General features: G+C 43.9%; 1 protein-coding gene across 2 annotated transcripts in view; it reads right to left on the bottom strand.

The window, feature by feature from the left end:
* AGTPBP1 (ATP/GTP binding carboxypeptidase 1) overlaps positions 1–24,878 on the bottom strand; it is a 234,627-nt gene that overhangs the window by 15,411 nt on the left and 194,338 nt on the right. For both annotated transcript variants that reach the window (XM_040355516.1, XM_040355517.1), the window contains one exon: positions 21,962–22,122. In XM_040355516.1, coding sequence (XP_040211450.1) covers positions 21,962–22,122 — 161 coding nt within the window. The remainder of the gene's footprint in view (positions 1–21,961; positions 22,123–24,878) is intronic.

Below are 24,878 nucleotides of genomic sequence, written 5' to 3'. Positions count from 1 at the left end.
CTGCTGTTAGCCCAGTTAGAGGCCGACCGGGACAATTGGCATGCCCATTCCGCATAAGAGTCTTTCGTGGTTTTGCGTGAGTCCCTGAACTTCTGTCGGTGGGACTCTGGGGTTACTGCATAACGAGCCAGGAGCACTTCTTTAACCCGGGCGTAGCTATGGATATCCTGATCTGGCACGGTCCGGAAAGCATCAGAAGCTTTGCCTGACAGTTTGCCTGACAATATTGCAACCCAGTCTCCTCTAGCTATTCGGTGCAGGTTACATTGTCGCTCAAAATCCGCCAGGAAGTTATCAATCTCACAGTCCTTTTCATCAAAAGCTTTAAAAGCGCTAAACGGAATCTTCCTTGCGTCTGCTGTGCTGTACTCACTGTTCGTAGAAGGTGCGGCTGCTTGTTGGACTGCTGCCAGTTTTAACTGTAGCTCTGCGTCCCTTATTTGTTTATCCTTCTGTAGCTCTGCGTTTACTAACATGTCCATCACTTTCAGTACCACATCTGGCGTTGGGTTCGGGCCGAACCACGCTAGCTTCTCTCTCATTAGCTTGTTGGCTGGCGATTCCTCCTCCTGAATCACTGGTGTCTCCATCTCTTGTACTGCTGGCGTTGCTGCAATCCCGTCCTCCTGGTCTAGCTCCATTGATTCTGCTATGATGACCCGCTTGGTTTTGTTGCTAGCAATCCTTCCACGAACTTCCAGTAGTTCTTCCAGTGTCTGCTTGGAATCCGGGTGTGAAGGGGAATAGAAGGGAAAAATCCCACTGCTGCCAACCAATTTGTGACGGTATCGGTATGATATCCCCGTCAACGTTCCCTTCTTCCCATAACGAAAATCACCCCAATATTCCACGAGGAGGGATATCCCTGGAATCGCCCAGAAAGCCACACATGAGACCAGCTTACTGCTGGAACAACACAGACTTTAATGTTATAACACACAGCTTATATGTCATTTCCAAAACTGTTACAATGACAAATCTCCGCCCCCCTCACACTGGGGCTTCCATACAGATTATAGGCAGACACGACGGGGCCGATGCTGAAAACACATTTTCTTTAGACAATGACATCAATGACGCTGAGCACTAGCTGTACTGAATACATCAACCAGACCGCTCGACCCCGCATATAGAGACATAATTACCACAATGAAGCAATCAGAATAATTAACCCAAGCCACTTAAACCCAGCTGTCCTTCACACAACACAATAGATCAATTAACCTTTAGAAATAGTGAGGGGACATTAGCACATCAATAACCTGGCTAGCAGGGAGCAGTAAACTGAGACATATAGGCAAATGTATCACAGGGACTGTCTGAGGTAACCTATTCCTCTTTCTTTCTGCTCATAGCCAGAACTCAGATAAGTACATTACTCTATGTTTATAATTTTTATGTAGGCTTGCTTGTTATTTGGTTATCAGCAGCCTTTTTAATTTGTGTAGATCCTAATGTCACATCGTCTTTCCACAGGGGGCTGGGGATCCCCCCCCCCTCCCACCCCGGCTTTTATTACAGCTACGGAGGTTTTTCCCTCCTCCGCTATTCCCTTCAACTTCCACCTGTATCTGTATATACCCTCTGATCCCCTCAGACCTTCATCTGTGTGTTGTTCTATCAACCTTCTGTCTTATGAAGCACAACTGATATTTCTAAAAATGCTAAACGTTTAGTTTTTGCTGTATGCTTTTCCCACTTTGCTATCTGTGCCACCCGTTTTGTAGAGAACGCGGTTTCCTCCGATGTGTACATCTTACAGTCATTGGGCTTCTTTATTTGTGTATTTTACAATATACCGCTGCTTTGCTTCATTTGTTTCCCCCCGGTGCGCTCTGCACACTGCTCGTTTTCTGACTGGAGGTAGGACGGCGCCATTTTAACATCTCGGCGCTTTTTTTCCTACCTCCCTTCTTCTCCTTCTCCTCAGAGCGTCTCATCTCTGAGGGGGGCGTGGCGGTGAGGATCTCCCTGCACCAATCGCGCTATTGTCGCGAATCGACGGCGCCATTGCTGCGGACCTGTCCTGGGGACCCCATCCTCCGTGTGCTAGATCGTCTCTCCCCATCGCCGCCACGCCAGGGTGCGGGCGGCTGTATGGTTGGAACTCTGTGTAGATCTCACTGATCTATGCGAATCACGTTAGGCCGTAGTCTCGCGAGACTACGGCCCCGAGCCTCACATCTAGCTCCCCTTGTGGTGGGGAATATCTCCCCTCATCTAACTTCTGTCACTCACACCTAGCTGGTGGGGAATTCCTCCCCTCCCCTGCTTCTGTCACTCCTTCACCTTCAGTTACATTAACATCAGTTCTTGTTCTGGGAATTTATTCCCCTGTAGTCTATTCTACATATAATGAATATATTAATACATGTAAATAAATAATACATTTAAATAATTATACGAATGAATAAATTATTGACTTATTAAATAAATATAAATAAATCAATGAACATAAATGTCTATAGATAAATAATTTATACAATCTATATGATTGAATAAATATATAAATATATATAATAAACAAATTTAAAATATAAACTATTAAACTATACTTTATATATAATTGAATAAATAAATACATATATATATATATATATATATATAAATAAATAAACAAATTATAACAATAATTGAATGAATTATAGAAATTACTATACAAGTTATAGTACATAACTTCCGTATCTTCCTGTGCTGCACGGCCGTGCTGTCCGCAGACAGCTGACTCTCCTCCTGTGGCTGGCGACAGATCCTTTACTCCCTACTGGTGCCACTGAAGTGGTGGACGCAGCCCTGGAAGGCCCTACCTACCTCAGTGCTGCACTGGTTCCTGAGCTGGTCGGTAGGTCCGTCCAGACTACCAGGGCATCGATTGTTCCAACCCACATGCACCCCTATGTCCGGATCTCCCGGCAAGGATATAACGCCCCTGAGTAGAGCATGGCGTTCCGTATGCGCCGTCACATTAATGTGGCCTCCGTCTCCCCGGCAGGGGAAGTAATTAACATGCCCCAGGCAGTACCCTCCCAGGACTGCCGACCCATTGACTCCCCGACTGGGGAAGTAAATAACATACCCCAGGCAGTACCCTCCCAGGACTGCCGACCCTCTGACTCCCCGGCAGGGGAAGTACATAACATGCCCCAGGCAGTACCTTCCCAGGACTGCCGACCCACGGACTCCCCGGAAGGGGAAGTAAATAACATGCCCCAGGCAGTACCCTCCCGGGCCTGCCGACCCACTGCCTTCCCAGACTCCAATCGACCCCCGAGCCTCGGGGAGATGCACATGCAGAGGCAGCGATCCGCTAGACGGACTGAGCCAGACTCCTCGTGGACTCTTCCAGAGTCGTCCGCGGAGTACGAGGCGGCTAACACCTTTGAGTCTGAGGATGAAAATGATGATGATAATGATGATGATTATGTGAGCAGTGGGCACATGGCGCTCCATGACGACGCCAACCCTAGGTCCCAGGGTAAAACCTTATTGGACTCTTGTGGAGTACCATTTTCGATCAGGAGGTGATTGGCCACCCACACTCCGGTGACTGGGCACCTCTACCTGAGGTGATCCAATAGATCGAATGCTGGACCCGGAGATCGATCGGTACGCTAACCGGACAAGTTGAGGGTGGAATACTCACCCTTCCATTACCAAATACGGTGGTGCTCACTCCAGAGGTGGATCCCATAATCATTCAGTATTCCAGGAAGGGAATAGAGAGAGCCTTTGGGACCTCACAGTACTGGGTCTTAGATCTCTGGACCTATCAACTAACCCTACGCCTTAGTGAGCAGGCTACCGCCTCTGTAAGCCAGTTGACCTAGCACAATGGGATCACGCTAATTGATGATATCTTTAAGACGGTAGGACAAATGGAGTTATATTACCAGGCGTATACCTGGTTCACCATCCCATTCGGTTTTTCAAACCTAAACACCGTCCTAATGGACAACAGGTTGCTAGACCTTGGACCAAACAGCCGATAGTAGAGATGGACCCGCTCTCTTTGAACTTCCTCAACAACATCTTCCCGATCAGGAAGAAGAAAGGCGTTTTTTCGTCCGGTGGGAGCTTGAGAAATCTCACCAACTTACTGCCCTGTGGAACAAGGGTGAGGTTGAACATCTACTTGAACGACCTACTTCTAATGGCTGGTTCCCCTCGCCTAGCGAGCGAACACGCCTCCTGGATGGTCGGATCGCTTCGCGATCTGGGACTCCTCATAGATCACGAACACCTATTATCTCCCCATTTCAGGAGATAGAGTTTTTGGGGTTCTTGGTGGACACCAACCGAGCGACCCTTCGGCTACCCATACCCAATTAGCCGCCATCCGCAAAGACATCAGTATCATGCTGGGCAGCAGCGGGTGTCCTTACGCGGACTGACTCGCTTAGTCGGCCTGTTCCTGGTGTCAATCCAGGCCACTCTCCAGCCCCTCTTCACTGTCGAACCCTCCAGAGACTCGAGACTCTACATCTTCGCTAGGGGCTTCGCTATACAAACTAAGTGAAGCCATGGTGGACCTACGGTAGTGGTTACGTCATGCCGTCAAACGGAACGGCGAGACATTTTCAACTCCTCACCGGATTTCGTCATAGGGTCGGATACCAGCCGCCTCGGCTGGGGTGCTCGGTGCAGTCCCTCGTCCTCCGGTAGGACGTGGTCCGCAGAGAACCCTCGGCTGCACATCAACACGTGCACCCCTGACGACCCTTTTTTGCCATCGGAAGTCTGTTGCCACGCACGTCCATCTGCTGTGTGCTATTGCGTTCGGACAACGTACCCGCAGTCCGGTACGTCGATCGCTTGGTGGGCCCCTGATCAAGAATCCTAGCGGATCTAGTAAGACTTCGGGCACTTCTGCCTGGAATGCAACATCGTCCCAATTGCGGGATATGCCACAGACTATCCCTATAGGGTGGCAGATTGGATTCTCGTTACCTGACCGATTCCAACGATTGGCGACCGCACCGGTCAGGGTCCCTGATCCTCGCTCACTTTGCGGATCCTTCTCTATGGACCTGTTCGTTCCCCGTATCAACCACCAGTTTCCGCGCTCTTACAACCGGAGGCCGGATCCGGAGGCGCACCATGTGGACGCCCTCCACCAAACGTGGTCACAGGGGACACATTACGCGTTCCCCTGTTCCCGGTGACCCTCAGGGTCCTCCTTCACTTAGCGAGCCGGAGGGCATCAGTCGTGCGGTTCACTCCGTGGTGGCCGACGCAGCCATGGTTTCCCCTCCTTCTGAGGATGACGGTGGAACTCCCCAGGTTGTTTCCTCATTCCCCCCACCTCCTCGCTGGTCCGAACGGGGATCTGCACCCTCTCCTCACGAAGCACATCCTACCTCTCCTCACATGGTTAGTATCGGGGTTCCGGTCGCAGACTACGACCTTTCGGGAACAGCTAGGGATTCCCTGCCTTGGACTGGGCCCCGGGACTAGATCGGCATCTCGATCTACCTGGGGACTCTGGGTTACTTGGTGTGATCAACGACGGGTCGACCCCGTTCAAGCGCCAGGGTCTGTAATAGCCAATTATCGGGCGGACTCTTTGGATCCGTTGGTGTGTCAATTTTGAAGGCGTTAAGTTTAAATCGCCCAATGTACCAGCACATATGGGATTTTTCCAAGGTCATGATCATGTTCTCGGGCTGGGGGACGTTGACACTCTGTTTTGAGGTTACTGTCTTTCGAGCTTACTGTCTTCTTGTGTCTGATTTCCATCATCGTGGGTCAGACGTCAAGGCTTTGGACATATCCAGGCGTCATTCCTCGCCTCAGAGACTCAAGTCTTTTTCCGTCGTGCGTTGGACCAGACGGTACTTCGATCGGTTTTCTACCCGTTCTTCCCCGCACATCCACAACTGTATGTGGTCCGCTGTCTACAGACTTATATGTCCTTGACAGCCTCGCTGCGATCTTCGCAAGTCTTTCAACTCCTCGTTTCCTACGTTAATCCTCTCTTCCCGGTTTCCTCTGTGACTTACTATAGCGGCGGACTGTTGTCAGCGACCGTTTTTCCGCCAATCCCGCTTTGAACAAGAGGTACACATATCTATGTCAGTGTTGTGGATTATTTTGATTGTTATTGGTCATATGCATTGTTATAGCTTTGAACTTGCATAAGATATGAGCCTCCTGTCTGATGTATAATTCGAGATTTTCCTAGCTTGTGACGGAAAATGTTAATTATATGAAGACAGGAGGCGAGTATCTTCCCTCCCAACCCAACCCTGTCACGAGGTTGTCTCTCTCTCGTTCTAGACTGATGAACCACGCACCCTGCAAGTCGGAGGCTGGTACGCCCCGGGAGTTCGTTTTCACTATCCCCGTTGGGATTGCTGTCCGTTTCGATCCATGGGTTTAGTTCACCGCAGATGGAGATTCCTACTGTGTTCCAGATCCGGAGTCGGGATGCCGTTGACTGAATCCGTTGGTCCATGTTCCGGAGGACAACTGACCGGTCGGCTCCGAATGGTTTGGGTTTCCTATAGTCCCCGTTGGGATGAAGCTGGTCCGGATGAAGTTGGTCCGTGTTGGCCTTGTCCTTCGTTTCCTCCAGATTCGGATGTTGTGTTCCGGTCGGAAGGTTCCCGGCAGCCGCGGAGATGTCTAATTGGACTTTCGGTTCCTGTTTACACTAATTCGCATGAAGAAAGAGGAATAGGTTACCTCAGACAGTCCCTTATATAGGCTACGGTCTGGGAGGGGCTACACTGGCCCAGGGACTGCTGGGAAGGGTAGTTCTTTGAATTTTTTAAGTTACAATAAATGTTTACTGTATTTCTGCTATGGGCATTATTAAAGAAAGATAATGCATAAGATATGAGCCTCCTGTCTTCATATAATTAACATTTTCCGTCACAAGCTAGGAAAATCTCGAAATAATCCAAATAATGGATAGCACATGATACATATACAAAAGCCCACAATTTTATAGCACATGTTTGAAATATAGCCAAGTGCATTTGCCCCCAAGGGGTTGAATACAGATCTGGATTTATATTTGTTTAATTAGGTGATAATTCATTCGATGTGATGGCCAGATAGTGATACATTGTGTACATGTTTCTTTTTGACAGATTAAACGAGTTGAAGGTTTCAGTTGAAATATAGGAGAGCTCTACGCTTTGCTAACCAGTTCCCCACCTGTGATATAAAGATGTATAAGAAAAGGATCTAATTTGTATTAGATCGATTACTAATCACATAATTGATTCTAAATGTGTAAAATGATGGTATTTAAGCCATGTGCGTAACTTTGACTTTAGATGCGTGTTCTGAAGAAAGGCATAAGCTTGTGAGCCTGAAACGTAATGAACTTACACATCAAGTGCAGCGATCCTCTGGACTTTTTCTTATATTTGGTCAGTGGGATGACCAGATCGCATTGCAATAATTGAAGACTGGGTGTGGCTTTCCTCTACTTTGAAAAGTATATATATAGCTATATATATATATATATATATATATATATATATATAGCTATATATATATATATATATATATATATATATATATATATATATATATATATATGTGTGTTTTCATATTTTTTAACAATTTTTATTGTTTTAATCATTTATTTTGTTACATACCATGACCGTGACACTATGCTATTATGGGGAGGTGATCAGTATTTTTTAACACTGTGATTGCTTATAACAGTAATGATCATCCATTCATAGCCATTATGTACTACTGGGATAGCTGTGATTGGCGACAGCTCTCATATGGTAAAGTGTGGTGTGATTGGCTCTGTTTGTATCATGTGATCACTGTAACTATGAATGAATATTAATGAAAGCTATTCATGGTGTACAGCTGCCATGTGATTGCTGTGATTGGTCACAGTAATCACTTGATACCAGGGCTGGCCCGCTACATCGATTTATCATCCACATCTGGTGAACAAGTGGGCTATAGCTCAAGCTGCAGCAGGCATGCGACTGGGAGGACATCATATGACATCCTCCTGGAACCAGGAAGCTCCTGCCCAACCGGACAAGTTATTATAGGCTGGGCAGGAAACAGTTAAACATTAGACATCATTTTTAAATTTATATAGGTATATTGTATTCTAAACATTTGCATCTCTTTTTCACTTAACTCTAAGAAAGATGTGGTTGAACCTTTTAGCTTTCATGATGAAAAAAAAATACATTTTTTAGATGTTGTAAGTGGTTAAAAACACCAAATCAAAGGAAAGTCTCTGTCATTGTTGACATCAATTGCTATCTGATTAAAGGTTACACAAAAAGCTTTCTAGCTAGACTGAATGAATTAAGATAAAGTGGAACTCCGGGAGGTTGTATCCCCATAATGGATCAAAGAAACAAAATGAACAAGAAAATGCTGAAATCACCTAAAACACTACATTCTCTTTTACTTTGCTTAAAAATTGTTATGGTAACTACTTGATGAGACAATGGCTTTTTTCTTCATTAACCCTTTTAGGCCCAAAAGTTTGCATTTCTTTGCCTGGTTTGTTTGGAATTGTAGTATTTCATTTACAAAACTTTTGACAAGAAAAAAAATGTGCATTTCAGTGTTTGATCCAAAAATGTCAATAACAATGTACTAATATGTTCTATACTACTACTGCATAGACCATACTATACAGACCATAGACAATGATAATTAATATAGACCAATTTAACTTTAAAGTTGTTGTAAAGCCCCAATGCCATTAAAGAGCCACTGCAACCCTAAGCAATCAATACCCTTCCTGATAGGCTCCAAAAGTTCGCTGGTTTTGTTTCTTTTTTTAATGCAGTAAAGCTGCTGGTGGGCGTGCACATTATCTTCAAACTCCATTACTTATGAGAAGGCATGTGGAGTGAAAGGGGAGATAAGAGACGGGACTAAGTGAGGCAGAGTGGAGCTGGCTGGCTGGGATTACTGAAACAACTGCACACAAGCATGTGATATGCATACCTCATATCAAGGGAAATGAGAGGGACTGGCTGGCTGGGAGATTTGGGACCAACAACGGAACAGGGAAGTGTCAGTAAGCAGTCACATTTGCCTGCTCAAGGCAATCATTAGCGGTCCAAAAAAGGAGGGGGTCCTAAATGGGTTGATTATAGAGTTGTTTCTAATCACCCATTTATAAAAGTAAAAAATGAAAATACAGAAGTGGATGTCTATAATTATGGAAATATGATAGAGAATATCATTCTTGGCTGGAATTCCACTTTAAGTGAAGTTGCACTTCCAAACCCTCCCTAGGCCCCAGAGGTAAATAGGGTACTTCCAGACCCATTCTGAAAATCTTAAAATGTAAAGCCCTGCCCACGGTTTAGCTTGCAATTGATCCCAGACAGGACCTGCATGCAACTGCATATACACACAGGCTTAGGGAGTACAGATCAGCCATAAGAATAAAGCAGCAGAGGAAAGGAGTTTTGCTAGCTTGGACTTGCAATGGTTGAGGCAAAATACAGAGACAGGAAAATGCATTCACAAAAAGAAAATGGAAAGCTTCTATAGTGGAGTTGGGTTGTGATGACTAGGAGCTATAGGAATGACTTGCAGGACCCAGCTGTGAGAGCTCTCAATCTCAGTGTCTGCGGCCTGCATATGCGCTGAGTGCTGTCAAATCTTGACATCCCGATATGTATAATGCCTATATAAATTCCTTACAATACCAATTGTGTGCTGGCTTCAAAAAGAAGTATCACCCTGAAACATGCTGTCTGACCCCACACATTATTACTGTTCCTCCACAAATTCACAGAGCAGCCACTGATATTTGACAACATTCACAGCGGGTCTAGTGAGCCTACCCAGATCTCAGCAGTTACCTTTGTGCGCTGCAGGCTACTTTCTGATTGGTGGTACATCATACTGTGTCAATGTCATTTATGATGGAAACTGGCTTCTCCAGTGTAACTGTTCTATTGGTCTTATTTTAATAATGTTTACCTTTATAACTGGTGGACTTGCACCCTTTACTTTTTCTATTTTCTTTTACTGTTTTACTATGACCCGACTTCCCTGACTTGTAAGTCACCTAACATACCCCTCTACCCAATTGAAATGCTTTAGTATCCCTTGCATTGGCCAACAAGGTCACAGTTTGTGTATGTGTCTTATTCCCAAGGCCAGCCCTAAAGCAAGAAATCTGAACAAGTTGGTTATTTTTGAAGAACGCCTTTGTTGACATTTTTCTGCCATAGGATCCTGCTCTGCTTCCATCCAAAATGTATGGTCAGTCCAAAAAAAAAAAAAAAAAGAACGCAGAAAAGCAAAGTCGACTTTTAGCATAAATGAAAAAACTTGCAAAAAGGAAGGAGAGACTTACTATGTCTTTTGTGCAAAAAAATATTCTTACATTCCTCCTCCAAAACTTCTTAAACTGTACACTTAGGCCCGGATTCACGTAGATGCACGTATCTTTGTGCCGGCGTAACGTATCCTCCGCAACTTTGTCAGGCAAGTGCCGTATTCTCAAACCAAAGTTGCGGCGGCGTAGCGTAAATAGGCCGGCGTAAGCCCGCCTAATTCAAATGTGGTAGATGTGGGCGTGTGTTATTTAAATTTAATGTGACCCCACGTAAATGACGCTTTTTACTAAAACGGCGCATGCGCCGTCCGTAAAAGTATCCCAGTGCACATGCTTCAAATTAACCCGCAAGAAGCCAATGCTTTCGACGTGAACGTAAATGACGCCCAGCCCAATTCGCGAACGACTTACGCAAACGACGTAAAATTTTCAAAATTCGACGCGGGAACAACGTCCATACTTAACATTGGTACGCCGCATGTACGCCTCATATAGCAGGGGTAACTTTACGCCGGGAAAAGCCTAACGTAAACGGCGTATCTGTACTGCATCGGCCGGGCGTACATTCGTGAATTCGCGTATCTAGCTGATTTACATATTTCTAGGCGTAAATCAGCGTACACGCCCCTAGCGGGCAGCGTAAATATGCAGTTAAGATACGACGGCGTAAGAGACTTACACCGGTCGGATCTAATACAAATCTATGCGTAACTGATTCTAAGAATCAGGCGCATAGACACGTCGGCTCGGACTCAGAGTTACGACGGCGTATCTGGAGATACGCCGGCATAACTCGTACGTGAATCCGGGCCTCAATCTGCTGGGTGCTTGACCGAACTCCCATGCCTATGCACGGGGGGTTACATTATCCTGGCAAGGCCAAATTAGATGGTCAAAGGTGCTAAACTTGGAATTAATGGGTGAGATTATGTCAGTGCTGGCGAGGGAGCTCAGTGGCATCACATTTCTGCAGGAAAGTGAGTCCAGTTCCATTTTAAGGTTGCAGATCCCATAAAACATAATTTTTTCCTGTATTTGAGTTTCAGCAAGTCATAATTGTAAATGATATGTAAGCATGATGTACAAATGAAATGTGTTGGTTGTGGGCTCCCAAATAAGTATAGCGCCCGCTTTACAACCTCAGGCACACTAGGCAATTTAAATGCCGCTTCTAAAGGTGTCTTGTGGTATTTTTGTCTGCCCCTCAAGGTGACCATGCACACATAGGCGTTTACCTGCAGAAAAAAAATTCACAGTCAGCGCAGTCAGTAGCAGCAGCAGCGTTTCGCGTTAAATGCGTGTAAATGTGTCTTGGCATGCTTAAAGAGGAAGTAAACCCTCTAAAGCCGCCATCCTTTAAAAGAGAAAGGCATAATGAGCTAGTATGCATAGCATACTAGCTCATTATGAATTACTTACCTGAGATCGAAGCCCCTGCAGCGACTCTCGTTCCTCACCTCCGCTGCCGCCATTGATACCAGAGTTACTTCCGGGTATCGCGGCTCCGGCGCTGTGATTGGCCGGAGCCGCGATGATGTCACTCCCGCGGGACCCGTCAGTGCGCCGTTGTCTACGGCACACATGCGCCGTAGACATCGATGCAGTCTTTTCTGCATATATCTTCTAAACCGTGTAGGTTTAGGAGATATTTGTTGCACCTACAGGTAAGCTTAAAGGATCACTAAAGGAATTTATTTTTTTAGCTAAATAGCTTCCTTTACCTTACTGCAGTCCTGGTTTCATGTCCTCATTGTTCGTTTTTGCTTTGAAGTTGCTGTAATTCTGCTGTGATCTCCACACTTTCTGCTTGTCTGGCTCCTTATGAAAAATCTCATGGCAGCTTTTCACTGTGGTCCAAGCTGTGTGTCTAAAACTCCTCAGAACCAATCAGATTAATTTTAAAAAAAAAACACTGCCCTGGATTTGTTTGTTTTTGTTCTGTGGGTCTCTTTACTTCACAGAAACATGAAACCAGTTTAAAAACAAAAGTGAAACTAAAGGCACATTATATGATTGCATTTAATCTATTTTTAATCATTTTTAAAAGGAATCAGTTAACTTTTATGTCTCTATACCCTGTAAACAGTCATTTCAGCAAAAAAAAAAAAAATTCCTTTAGTGACCCTTTAAATCTAGGCTTACCTGTAGGTTAAAGTGGTCTGTATGGGTTTACAACCACTTTAAGTGCTAGGGGCGTCAAGCACTTGACCATTGATTTATTTCAATGGCCAGAATAAATTCATATTATGGCCATTGAAATTAAGCCCTTTACATGCTTAAGTGCGTCTAATCACGTTTGCAAAAACTTGGCTTTAGATCAGTGGTTCTCAACCTGGGGGTCGGGACCCCCTTGGGGGTCAAATGATGATTTGCCAGGGGTCACCATATCCTGGGCTGTTCCTGAAGCCCACACTGCTCTCCCAGCCTTTTTGCAGCCACCCAGAAGGGCTGTCCCTCGAGCCTGTGGACACCCACCTGGGCTGTTCCTGGAGCCCACAGCCACCCACTTAGCCTCTTTTGCAGCCGCCCATACAGTTCACAACATGGCTAGGGGGCAGAGAGTAGAGGTCAGCTCACTGGTGAGGAATGTGAAGTGGCAGGGGCTGGAGGAGACCCTATCTTTAGATTTCGGCATAGGTGTAAATGCTACGAAACACCACAAAGTCGGAGACACAGTGAGTAACACTACCTGTGATTATAGTTGCCATTAAAAGTCCCCACTACAGTTCTCAGATCAGCAGATGACCTTGATCAAGAGCACCTAAGTTGGCTGATGAGAACTCCCCCCAACATTGCCACTAACCCCAACTCCCCGTCAGCACTGCCACTCGTCCCTTTTCCCCCACCCTCCACCAAGGAGAAAGAGAAGGAATAATGTAAGGGAAAGGAAAAGAGGGGGAGCAACAAAGAAAAGGGGAGAAAAAGAATAAGAGAAAGAACAAGAAATACGGTTAGAGAGAGGGATGGGGGAAAAAAACAAGAAATTAGGATAGAGATAAAAGGGAAAGTAAGGAGAACAAAGAAAAAGAGTGGTACATCCTAAAATGTACCAGAAAGGGTTTTAATACTGTACGAGTGGAAGGGACTCAGGGAGCGCTAAATGTCCATGGGTTGGGGGCGCAAATTCCCTTTCTTGCCTTGGGTGCTGTCAACCCACGCTTCGAAAATAATTGTACTGTTAGGGGTCCCCACAACTTGGAAAATGTTATCAAGGGGTCACAGCACTAGTAAGGTTGAGAATCACTGCTTTAGATGCATTTTTGACGCTGCTTTTTTAGAAGCACTTGGCAAATGCCTAGTGTGCATAAGGCTTTACATGTTTCTCTACAATATAATTTGTTTGGTCTTTATTAGAACAATTGCTACCGAAAATGAAAACATCATATGATGGTGGGATGCTTAGCATTTGTTAAGTCTTGTGCAGAAAGGTAGGTACAACATGCGTTCAGGTACATTTAGCTTGTGTTTGTGATCACTGAGACACTTCCAGGTCTCAGGCAGATTTGACCCGAAGTTGGCCTACTAATCTGCTTTAAGCTGCTCTCCAAATAATAATAATGTGTTAAAAAGCATTTAAAAGCATGTATTAAAAGGAATATGACCAGGGCCCAATCCTGTGCTTATGGAGTTAATCACAAGGCTGAAGTAAACCTGAGAAAATGCCACTGATAGTTTAAATTAGAAGCATAGTCATCAGCAAATGGTTGTTTATTAACACAGTCATCTAAGTACCATTAAAAGAAATCTAATTGTAATCACTTCATCAGGCATTAGTCTGTGTGTTTAACCTACAATATGGTTGCACCTTTTTAAACAGCTCTGTATGGCTAAGTGACAAAAGTACAATCTGTGCATTAATTATTTGTTCAATTTGCATGCTATCCAATGCTTGGCAGTATAAAGTGTAATGGGGAATTGGCATAGTTACAAACAAGGCAGCTGTTTTATAGTTCTGGTGTTTCAAAGGGACAGCATGCACATAAATCCATTCTCCTAAAAACTCTACAGAGCTGCTGGGGTGATCAATTCCCGAAAGCTCCCCTCCACACTATCATTTCACAGCGATAGCTGGCTTCTTTTCCTGACAACAATACTATTCACATCTGTGTGAAAGACAATGAACAGACAGAATCACTTCCACAGGACAGTAACGCCTTACAATTTTGTCAATGCCAAATGTTATCCAACTTCTCTGCTGTATGTTCTGGGTCATTTTAGCTATTGATTGATCAATGATTGATCAGTACATTCAAAGTGATATTTAAAGCAGTTTTTTTTTAAAACAACAAATATGTCATACTTACCTTTCCTGTGCAGTGATTTTGCACAGAGCAGCTACGATCCTCCTTTTAGAATGCATGAAGGTAAAACACATTGAGCCGTTACAACCACTTTAATAAGTTTGCTGTAAGACTCAAGCGAGTAGAAATAAAGCTGATCTCACGTCTGGCTTCTGTCAAATGAGCACGCTAGAAAACCAGCAGCCGATCAGCATCCGCAAGCACTGACCAGTGTGTTCCGTGAGAAGGGGGGGGGGGGGTTGGGGTGGTGAAAGTCCCCCTATCAAAACACAATAGCATAGTGGGCTGTACTTACCGCGGGTACCAGGCATATGATGTTTATGGTTTAAAGGGTACATCAAACCAAGTTACTGGTTCTAAAATAGAGCAAGCAAAAGTGAGAAACCTTTACCAACCAATGTAATGGCTGGCATATATTTAAAACGTTGGAGGTTTGCTTGAGACTGATAAAAACTTGGACAATGACCTGAAAAGCCACACATAATGCTATTTTAGGGAAAAAAAGACAAAAAAATAAATTACTAAATAATGTACAATTAATGCTCCCTCTATATAACTCATGCTTTTTGCTGGTCTAATGATTTCACCATTATAATAAGTATTACGTGGAATTAAAGTAACAAAATAAATACAGCGACATATCAATAATTCAAATGCTATGTTTGGTGCTTACTCACTATCAATTATGCTCATTCTCAATAGGGAATCAATAAGACCATCACAAATTACTTAGGATAAATGCAACAAATGGCAGCCATGTAATGTGAAACCAAGGAACACATAATATAATAAAAAAGCAATAGGCAAGTGGCTATGACAATTTTTATTCTGAACATAATAAAATGGGTAAGGGGATATGAAACATATTTCTTTAAAAGCAGGATGATAATTGCTGAGGAACAAATAGAAAGGAAAACTGTATGTCTAGTGCAAGGCTGTTACTGCATCAGAAATAGTCATAAAGTACATTTGCATGTTGATAGATATGAAAAAGATCAGCTTGAAATAAATCTATTTCCTTTCTCATTCACGGGCACACAGGATTCAGTTATTCAGAGACAATTGGGTTATACTGCTGCCTATAGGAAGATCTGGCCACTGGCCAAAAATAACTCCACAGTGTCCAGCCAGGTATAATCCTTCCCAATCCTAGCATGCTTTAATTTTTCACTGGTGTCCTAGGGGGATGGACATCTTTTTTAGTGTTCCTGCCTTTTTACCGTGGGATATTATCATTCCGCCAGTGCTCCCAATTACAAGAGATACAAGGTTTCAGCTTGGTTAGTTCTTGCTGCCACCTACAGCGACCTGGTCACTGCCAGCCATTTGAATTTCTAGAGTCATCATTAAATGGCGGGCCGAATGACAGTCCTATCTGGACCATGGCTCTGCCACTTACCAGCCTGGATATCCTCTCCCACCTGACATCCTCCTTCCCCCGGCACAACATTCATACCATAGAAGATAAAAGGCGCAACAGAGTGCGGGACGTGGTTTTCAGTTAACAAGCCAGTGATTCGAAAATGTTGAAGGAGTACTGCGATTGGCAGGGGGAAATGTAATGCAAGTGGGGAAGGGGGGGGGGGCAGTCATATAAGTGGACTGGATTGCAAGGAAGGAAGAAGGTTTGTGAAGGGAACCATTATACAAAAAAAAAGGAGGGGGGCTGTGAAGGGGACTGGGATAAGGACTGAAATGCAAGTAAGGTGGGCTGTAAAGTCGACTGAGGTTCAAGAAAGGGGGGCTGGGCTGTGAAGGGGATTGGGATTCAAGTAAGGGGGGGGGGGTGACTGGGATTCCAGGAAGGAGGAGGGGGGTAAAGGGAACTGATGTAAAGAGTGGAGATCTGTGATGTGAAGGGGGACAGAGGACATTTACGTAAAGGAGGTGCTGTGACTTAAAGGGGGGCTGTGATGTAAAATGAAGGGACTTGGATGCAGGGGGGCTGTGATGTAAAGCAGGCACTGTAATGTAAAGAACGGGCTGTATTGTAAAGAAGGGTGCTCTGATGTAAAGGTGGTGCTGTGATGTTAAAGGGGGCACTGTAATATAAATAAGGGCTATATTGTAAAGGGGGTTCTACGATATAAAAAGAGGGGGTTCTGCAATGTAAAAGGGGTGATGTGGTGTAAAGGTGGCCTGTGATGTGAAGAGGGCTGTGATGTAAAAGGAAGGACGGACGACACTGATATAAAAAGAAAACTGTAATGTAAAGAGGGGGACTGTGAAGAAACCGAGTCATAGCACAAACATGAGACTGAACTTTGTTGGATACAAATTCTAATAACCAGATCTCCATAAATTTTAATCAGTACCCCTGCTCTAGTGTTCTCAGTTAAGTTGTCTCTGTTAAGTAGTGCAACATGTTTAATCGTAAGCGCAAGGTGAACAGTCTTGATTTATTGGGTCTCCCCAGCTCACAATCTACTAAGAGTTCTAAGGCAGCCTAAAGTGTCCCTCCTCATAGACCTGGCATCAACAGTCTGGATAATTTCCTCTGCTTCCCTAGTTCTGTTAGTTGTAGCCCACTCAACTGCCTTTTCTAGGAAGGAGGTTTCCCCATGCATGATGGATATGTGCCAAATTGCAAATATGATTGCTGACTTGAAATGCAGAGGCTGTAAGCCTTACTTATACCCCCTGCCCTTCAGAATCACAACATACTGTAGCAGCCTCTAAGCCATCTGCATGCTCTATCCAATGACGAGTCCAACAAATCCTTGACTGATGACTTTTTCTCTGAGTTTCAGACAGACAATCAAAACTTTTCAGATACACTTGATGTAGGTCTATGCAGACTGGATAAACTATTCACTCCCAAACGTTTTACAAAAATAGGACATTGCCACTGTGGATCTAGCAATATCTCATCTTAAAACATTGACTATACCCGTTGAGGATGCACCAGTGTTTAAGATGCTGAACTTCAGTATTTCTTTTGAAATCATTTTCACTAGCAGACCCTGCTCTGCAACCTGCCATAGTCCATTCCTCTTAGGCCTCGTACAGACGAGAGGATATCCGTTGGAAACGGTCTGCCGGACCGTTTCCAGCGGACATTTCTGCTCCCAATTTTGATCTGATGGGCTGTACACACCATCAGATCAAAATCCCAGCGGAAAACATATGCGGTGACGTGCCGCGCCGTCGCCGCGGCGACGTGCGCGACCCTGGAAGATAAATACTTCCACGCATGCGTCGAATCACTTCGACGCATGCGAGGGATGGGGATCGGGCGGACTTATCCGGTGAGTCTGTACAGACGACCGGATAAGTCCGAGGGACTGGATTCCAGTGGATAGATTTCTTAGCATGCTAAGAAATTTTTATCCGCTGGAAATCCGTCGGCTGGATTTTTATCCGCTGGGAAATGTCCGCTCGGGCCTACACACGACCTGTGGACTAACCACATGTCAGGATTCAGCTACTATCCTGACTTACCTTTTAATTGTAGAGCGCCTAGTGCTTATGCATTGCGTCCTACACTATTAAATAGATGGGTTAATCATTACTGTGTGTAATTTTCAGAAAAAGTCCCCTGTCAGCTAGTGTGTGGAGAACTCTGACTGAAATGCTGGTTAGCAAGTAGTACAGCAATTTAAACAAATGCTTGTTGCTAATGCCTTTTAATGGTGACCATCTTTGGTGCTTTTTTAGACACTCTCATAAAGTATGTCCTTTGCTTCAGCTGAAAATGTCTAAGCCTCAAGCTGGGAGGACTGACCCCCTTCCCCCCAAGAAGAGTTCCTTTCATTAATTCCAGATTTCAACCTCCAGGCCGAGAACCATGTCAGGGGACAAGTTCAATCGCAAACACTGGGCCTCTAAATCTCCTGGGCCTCTAAATCTCCTGGGCCTCTAAATAGCCTGCTGACTAGTCCTCTTAGGCATTAAGGGACACCCCACACTTTCCACAGTGGAAGGCTGTATGTTGGCCTCTGTGGATATGTGGACAACAAGCATCTTGGACTCCTGAGTGTGAGACAGTTTCCAGGGGCTACACGGCAGACATCGGCTCTTGCCTTTCTTGCCAATTTATGATGTCCAACCAGCCTGTGTCTCCACACACATCAGCATACCTCCATGCTGCTTATGCAGATATTTTGAACCAAGTAGCTATCTTCCATTGTTCCAATGGTGGAAAGGTTTAACCACTTTAATACTGGGCACTTTCACCCCCTTCCTGCCCAAGCCATTTTCAGCTTTCAGCACTTTCACAATTTGAATGACAATTGCGCGGTCATGCAACACTTTACCCAAATTACATTTTAATCATTTTTTCCCCACAAATTGCGCTTTCTATTGGTGGTATTTGATCACCTCAGCGACAATTAAAAAAAATGCAATATTATTTACTTTTTGCTATAATAAATACCCCCAAAAATATATATAAAAACAAATTGTTTCCTCAGTTTTGGCCGATACGTATTCTTCTATATATTTTTGGTAAAAAAGAAAATCGCAATAAGCGTATATTGATTGGTTTGCGCAAAAGTTATAGCGGCTACAAAATAGGGGATAGATTTATAGCATTCTTTTTTTTTTTTTACTAGTAAATGGCGGCGATCAGTGATTTTTATCGTGACTGCGATATTGTGAGTGAGTGATTCTAACTGTAGGGGGAGGGGACTGACTGGGGGAGGTGACCAATCTGTGTCCCTATGTACAAGGGCCACAGCATTGGTCTCCTCTCCGTGACAGGACGTGGATCTCTGTGTTCACACACAGAGATCCACGGTCCTGCTCAGTTACTGGGCAATCGTGGGTGCCCGGCTGACATCACGGCCGCCGGGCACGCGCATCGGGTTCCCAGTAACGCGGCGGCGTGCATGCCCCCTAGTGGCTCGGCAAGGCTAGGACATCATATGACGTCCTCCCAGAACAAGAGCACTATCGTGCTGCCGTTAATTGATGGCGGCCAGTAGTAAAGTGGTTAAGGGTTTTTACTCAAACATTTTTAATATTCTTAAACCAAAAAGGGACACCTGCCCCATCTTGGATCTGAGGGCTTTAAATGCAATCATTTAAATCCAAACATTTGGCATGAAATCTACAAGGTCTTTCATAGTCTCTCACCATCAGGGAGACTTTCTAGCCTCTGTGGACATCAGGGATGCATTTTTCTAGCACATCAACGCTATCTCCATTTTGCGGTGTGTGTGTCAACATTCTTATTCTGTGGCCCTATTATTTCGTCTGTCTTCTACACAAGTGTTCATCATGGTGCTGACACCCATGCTAGCCTTACAATGCTCCCAGAGCATTCTCACTGGGACATTCTGTTATTGGGGGAACAGTCAGCACAAGTTAAGACGTGCAATGTGATGCAGACAGTCCAGACCTTAACCACCTCCCGTCCTATTGCTAAATGACAGCCAGATGTGAGCAATGTTATTCTGGGAGAACGTCATATGACGTCCTCCCACTGGACCGCTTTGGGCACGCAGCGGCACAATCTGTCACAGTGGAAGACAAATGGTTGTACCGGACCGGCTCAAGTACCATGTGATAGCTGTGACTAAATATAGTGATCACATGTCAATAGTACACAATGGCTTTCATTCATAGCCATTCTTTGTGTACTATTATGATCTCTGTGATGTAGATTGTGCTGTGCAGGTTTACCTCCCAGTTATGGTTTCCGTAAATAAGAAAGACTCTCTATCATTCCTGTGGTCTCTCTAAAGGGGAAACAGCTTCTTGCTCCAACATATCTCGTGACTAAAACAAATTTTGAAGGCCACTAGCTGGTCCTGCTACACATAAGTTTTACAAGGTGGATGTTCAGGCCTCACCTGAAGGCAGTTTTAGTTGTAAGGTCCTTCAGACAGCTCTTTGAGCTGCATGATGATCCCAATTTCTATGTTTTTGGTATGTGGACCCGTTCGTGTTTTTGTTACTGTTGGCCACCTCTCAGCTTTCGGATGTCCCAATTGTTTCTGAATAACTGAATTATGTGTCCCTTAATCAGTGGCGTCGCTAGGGGGTGGCTATTGGGGCTATAGCCCCGAATCTGGAGCCCATAGCCCAGAGTCTCTTACCGCAGGGGTCCCTGCCTAACCAGCAGGCCGTGGCCTCTCTGCAGCTGGGTGGAGAGTGCGGCGAGCAGGCAGGCTGCATGAGAGATTCGGGCAGGTGCATGAGAGAAGCAAATGGGCGGATGAGCAGAGATGGCATCATCTCTCTCCGCCCACCCTAGCAACACCGCTCTTCCGCCCTAACAGCCGGGCCTTTTCAATTTCGGAGGTGCGGCCGTGATGATTGAAGAGCCAACATCAGCCATTGCCTGTGAAAAATTGCTTACCAACCACGTGCCCCCCGGGCCTGCAAAAAGGTTGGTGACCACTGCTATGGGCTCTAGCCCCAGATCTTTTGCAGACCTAGCAACGCCCCTACCCTTAATGTACATAAAAGAAAATAGAATTTTTGTACTTCCCATATAATCTGAAATTAACTAATGGAAATCGGCCCCACCCCTTTGTGTTTTTTGATTTGCTCCCACTACTGCTTTTCTACAAAACTAAAACATGCTGAGAGTGAAACAAATATATAGCAAGTTTAGTCAGAACAAATGACCGGCATACTTGCTCTAGGTTAAACTTAAAGCCGTTGGATCAGCATGAAAGCCAGGCAACTAGATTTTTAGAAGCAAAGGTCAGAAGTGGCAGACTGCATATTTCTCTCAAAACAGGATTCACCTAAAGTAGTCTTGGGATCAGCAATATATAGGATATGTGTACAGAGAATCACTGTGTGCCAATGCACAAAATCTAGATGGACTTCCTTCTCTTCTTTTGCAGAGATCTCTAATATAGTATATAATTCACCAATACACAGTTTGAATGCTAGTTCTAGGGTGATAAAGCACAATCTCTTCATCTCCACTGCATGTTATGTCACTAATAATTAGAAGCTGCTTAAACGTGTTTAGATTTGAGAATCGATGATCTTTAAATCTAATATAAAAGCTGCTGGTTGTTTTAAATAAACTGCAACAATTATACAGCCAATATGCTAAAACTTAATCTTCAATCTCTGCATCATAGATCACCTCAATGTCTGCGAACAGAAACAAGAAAATAACTCACTCCTTCCTAGAGCAGTACGTGTACATAACAATCTTTCTGTGTAAGTATATAAGTAATTTCCGTTTCAGTTAAATTATATTGCCAAACATATTGTAATCAAACGTGTAAAGTAAAAAGCTGTGGAACAGCACATGCATCTGTAATCTTTAAAAAATGCTGAGGTCACAAGAAATGACAACAGAAGTAACAGTGCTGTGCTTGATACATGATGTTCTAGTATATAACGAAGTAACATTTTGACCGCTTAACATAAACCTAATTTATTACATTACCTTGCAACCTTGCAGCTGGACTCGATCAGATCATTTTCAATATCAAGTAGGCTTGGAGGCAGGCTAAATTCAATGGGAGAGGTCAGTCTCTTCAGGCGAAGTAATCCTACACAGAATTTAGCACCCATCTCTTCTAGTTCCTTTGTCCCAATCTGCAAGCCCTGAAAGAAGCAAAAACATATTTTATATCATCAATATGAAAAAGAGCTCTTCTCCAACAGTTCATAAATACTCATCATATTATTAGCATGGCAGTATATACTCATATGAAGCTTATTTAACAGCTCTGCTGCTCAGAAGGTCCCTAGCCTTCTGCTTAGGCTTTGCAGCAATTACTTTTTTACTTTATTTATAGCATAGGGGTTGTTAGCCCAATGTAGGACTTCAAACAAGGAGGATGAGAAGCTGGTACCACCACCACATCACATGCCCTGGGTATTGGTTACAAGCATTGTTTGAATACAGCTTATTGCCACTGTAAAATGCCCCCTTACATAGGCCAATTATTTGCAGAGGAATATAGCTTAGACATTATCTCTGCAAATTAAAGAATGTATAGTATACAGCAGTAGTCATCAACCCTGTCCTCAGGGCCCACCAACAGGCCAGGTTTGCAAGATAACTGAAATACATCACAGGTAATATAATATGCTGCTCCGTGATTGACAAGGGTATTCATGGTAATACAGACTGTGTGTGGTGCAATCATTGTTTACATAAACATGCCTGCCCTACATGCGTGTTTGCATTCTGGTGTGTGTGCGCACAGGGCAAAATGCCTGATTTTCCTTTTTGATTTTATTTGTATTCATTTTAATAAAATTTTTGCACACGTTTAAATAATATTTTTTCTTTATGGGGACATCAGGGGTCTATTAGACCCCAATGTCCCCCTTGCCCTCCACTCCTGCTGATCAAGCACAGGACTTTGGTATAAACCAGCTGCTCCTCTGATCGTGCATACATTAATACGTTAATTTCAAGCATCCCATTTTTAAAACAAAGAAATAGACTTACATTTTCCTATGTTAATTTTTAGGCCAAATGCAATGAAATACAACATATCCCCTGTGTGTGGGTACACATACAAATTATATATATAAAAAAAAGGAAGAACTAAAATACATGGCAAACATTTTCTAGTTGCTATTTTCAAGCTACAGAGTTTGTAGTAAGTGAAATTGATTTCAGGTCACCACCAGTTGGAAGGTACCTGCTAAGTGTTCCCATTTGTCGTTGTAATGAGCCATTATCTTCCCTGAGACTGTCTATACAAAGTGGGCTCCATCCTCAATGTCATTTCTGTGTATAATAAACAATAATGGCCTTGGTATTCGCCCCAGTGGAGCATCCTTCTACACCATCAGGAGTGTGCTCCATTCATCACTACATCGCATGCCAATTGACAAATTAAATCTAGATTTATTTTGTTTATATAGGTTTCACAAAATACGTTTAATGCCTTATTAATAATTGCAGCACTAGGACTGCATCCAAGTTTCCATTTGTCAATAATCTTTTATTAAAAGGGACACAAACCCTAAAACAATTATTGGCTTAACTTAACAAAAACATTTTTATAAACATTTATAAAAGCAGATGTAAAAGTTCTCAAACTGCAACGCAATTAAAAACCCACGAAGAATGAGACATTTTAATTCCTGTGCAGTATTTCCTTATTGTAACACTCTTAATTAATAAGGCATCACTACACCATATTTCTTACATTTTTGAGGCATAAAAAAGAATACTGGATGGATTTTTGCTGCCCAAAATATATTGTTAATAACAGTAAGGCAAAAAAATTTAATAAGGTGGCTATTGAGAAGGGCAGAAATGCTATGATTAAAGAACTAGTACAGGTTATTTTGTTATACTTCGCTCTGTGCAACAATGTTGCATAGAGCAGTCCTCCTTCCCTATTAATTTTCAGTCTCCTGCCAGCGCTTTCCACTCCCTATTTCTCCAAATGCCCCCTTAGCAGGCCAGTTTCTAAGAGCACACTCCCGAGTCAGGCTGTGTGCATCCATAGACATGCTTTGCAGGAGTTTGACTCACAGCAGCAGGACCCTAGAGCTCTGGCTGTTCTCGGTGTCTCCTGTGAGATCAGGAAATAGAGTAGTGTTGCAGCCGATACAGCACTGAATTGGTTACTCAGTCAGGTAAGTGTTTAGGGATAGGGGTGAGTAGATTAGGTAGCGGGGAATATATTTTATGCAGATAATGCATAAAATATCACTCCAAGTCAGTCCACACTTGCCTACACCCATGATGGGTGCACATCTAGCTCATTGTGGAGAAAGTATAAGCATTATAACAGATGGAGGCACTCCACCTAAATGTTGAATTTCTATATAAATGGCAAGTCTTGAAACAAGTACAAAGGAAAAAGAAACCTGCTATGCGTTTCATGCTTAACAGCTCTAAAACCAGCTCTAAAAAAGTGCTGAAGCTTTGCCCAGTTAGAAATCGGGGTAATTGGGTATCTGCAGGATTCCCCCTTCATACCATGTTACACCTACATTCAGGGTGTAACATGTAATGAAAGGACCGGCCCCAACTTCCCCCCACTTTGACAGCTAGTGGGGGGATCAGGGTCTAGTCCTTTCACACAGTGTTAGGTAAATGGAAAACTACAAGTCCCAACAGCCTTAGCATCAGCTTGTAGTTCTCAATGAACTACCATGGCGCTATGAGCACTGTGGTAGTTCATTGATACTTCCTGTTAACATGTAACGGCTGGCTTGCTCGTAAGAGGTACGAGCAGACAGATACACTGACAGATCTCCTGGAGACCTGAATGGAGTCACCGGTCTGCTGATCACTGGTGCAATGCTTTACAGGCTCCTGCAACAAAAAATAATAAAGGCACATTTTTTTAACATGCAAAAAAAAACATGCATTTATTATTTCTTTT

Source organism: Rana temporaria, chromosome 1 (assembly GCF_905171775.1).
Source record: "Rana temporaria chromosome 1, aRanTem1.1, whole genome shotgun sequence".
Lineage (NCBI taxonomy): Eukaryota > Metazoa > Chordata > Amphibia > Anura > Ranidae > Rana > Rana temporaria.
The sequence above is the reverse complement of the archived record's forward strand: the minus strand, read 5'-3'. Positions and strand labels throughout refer to the sequence as shown.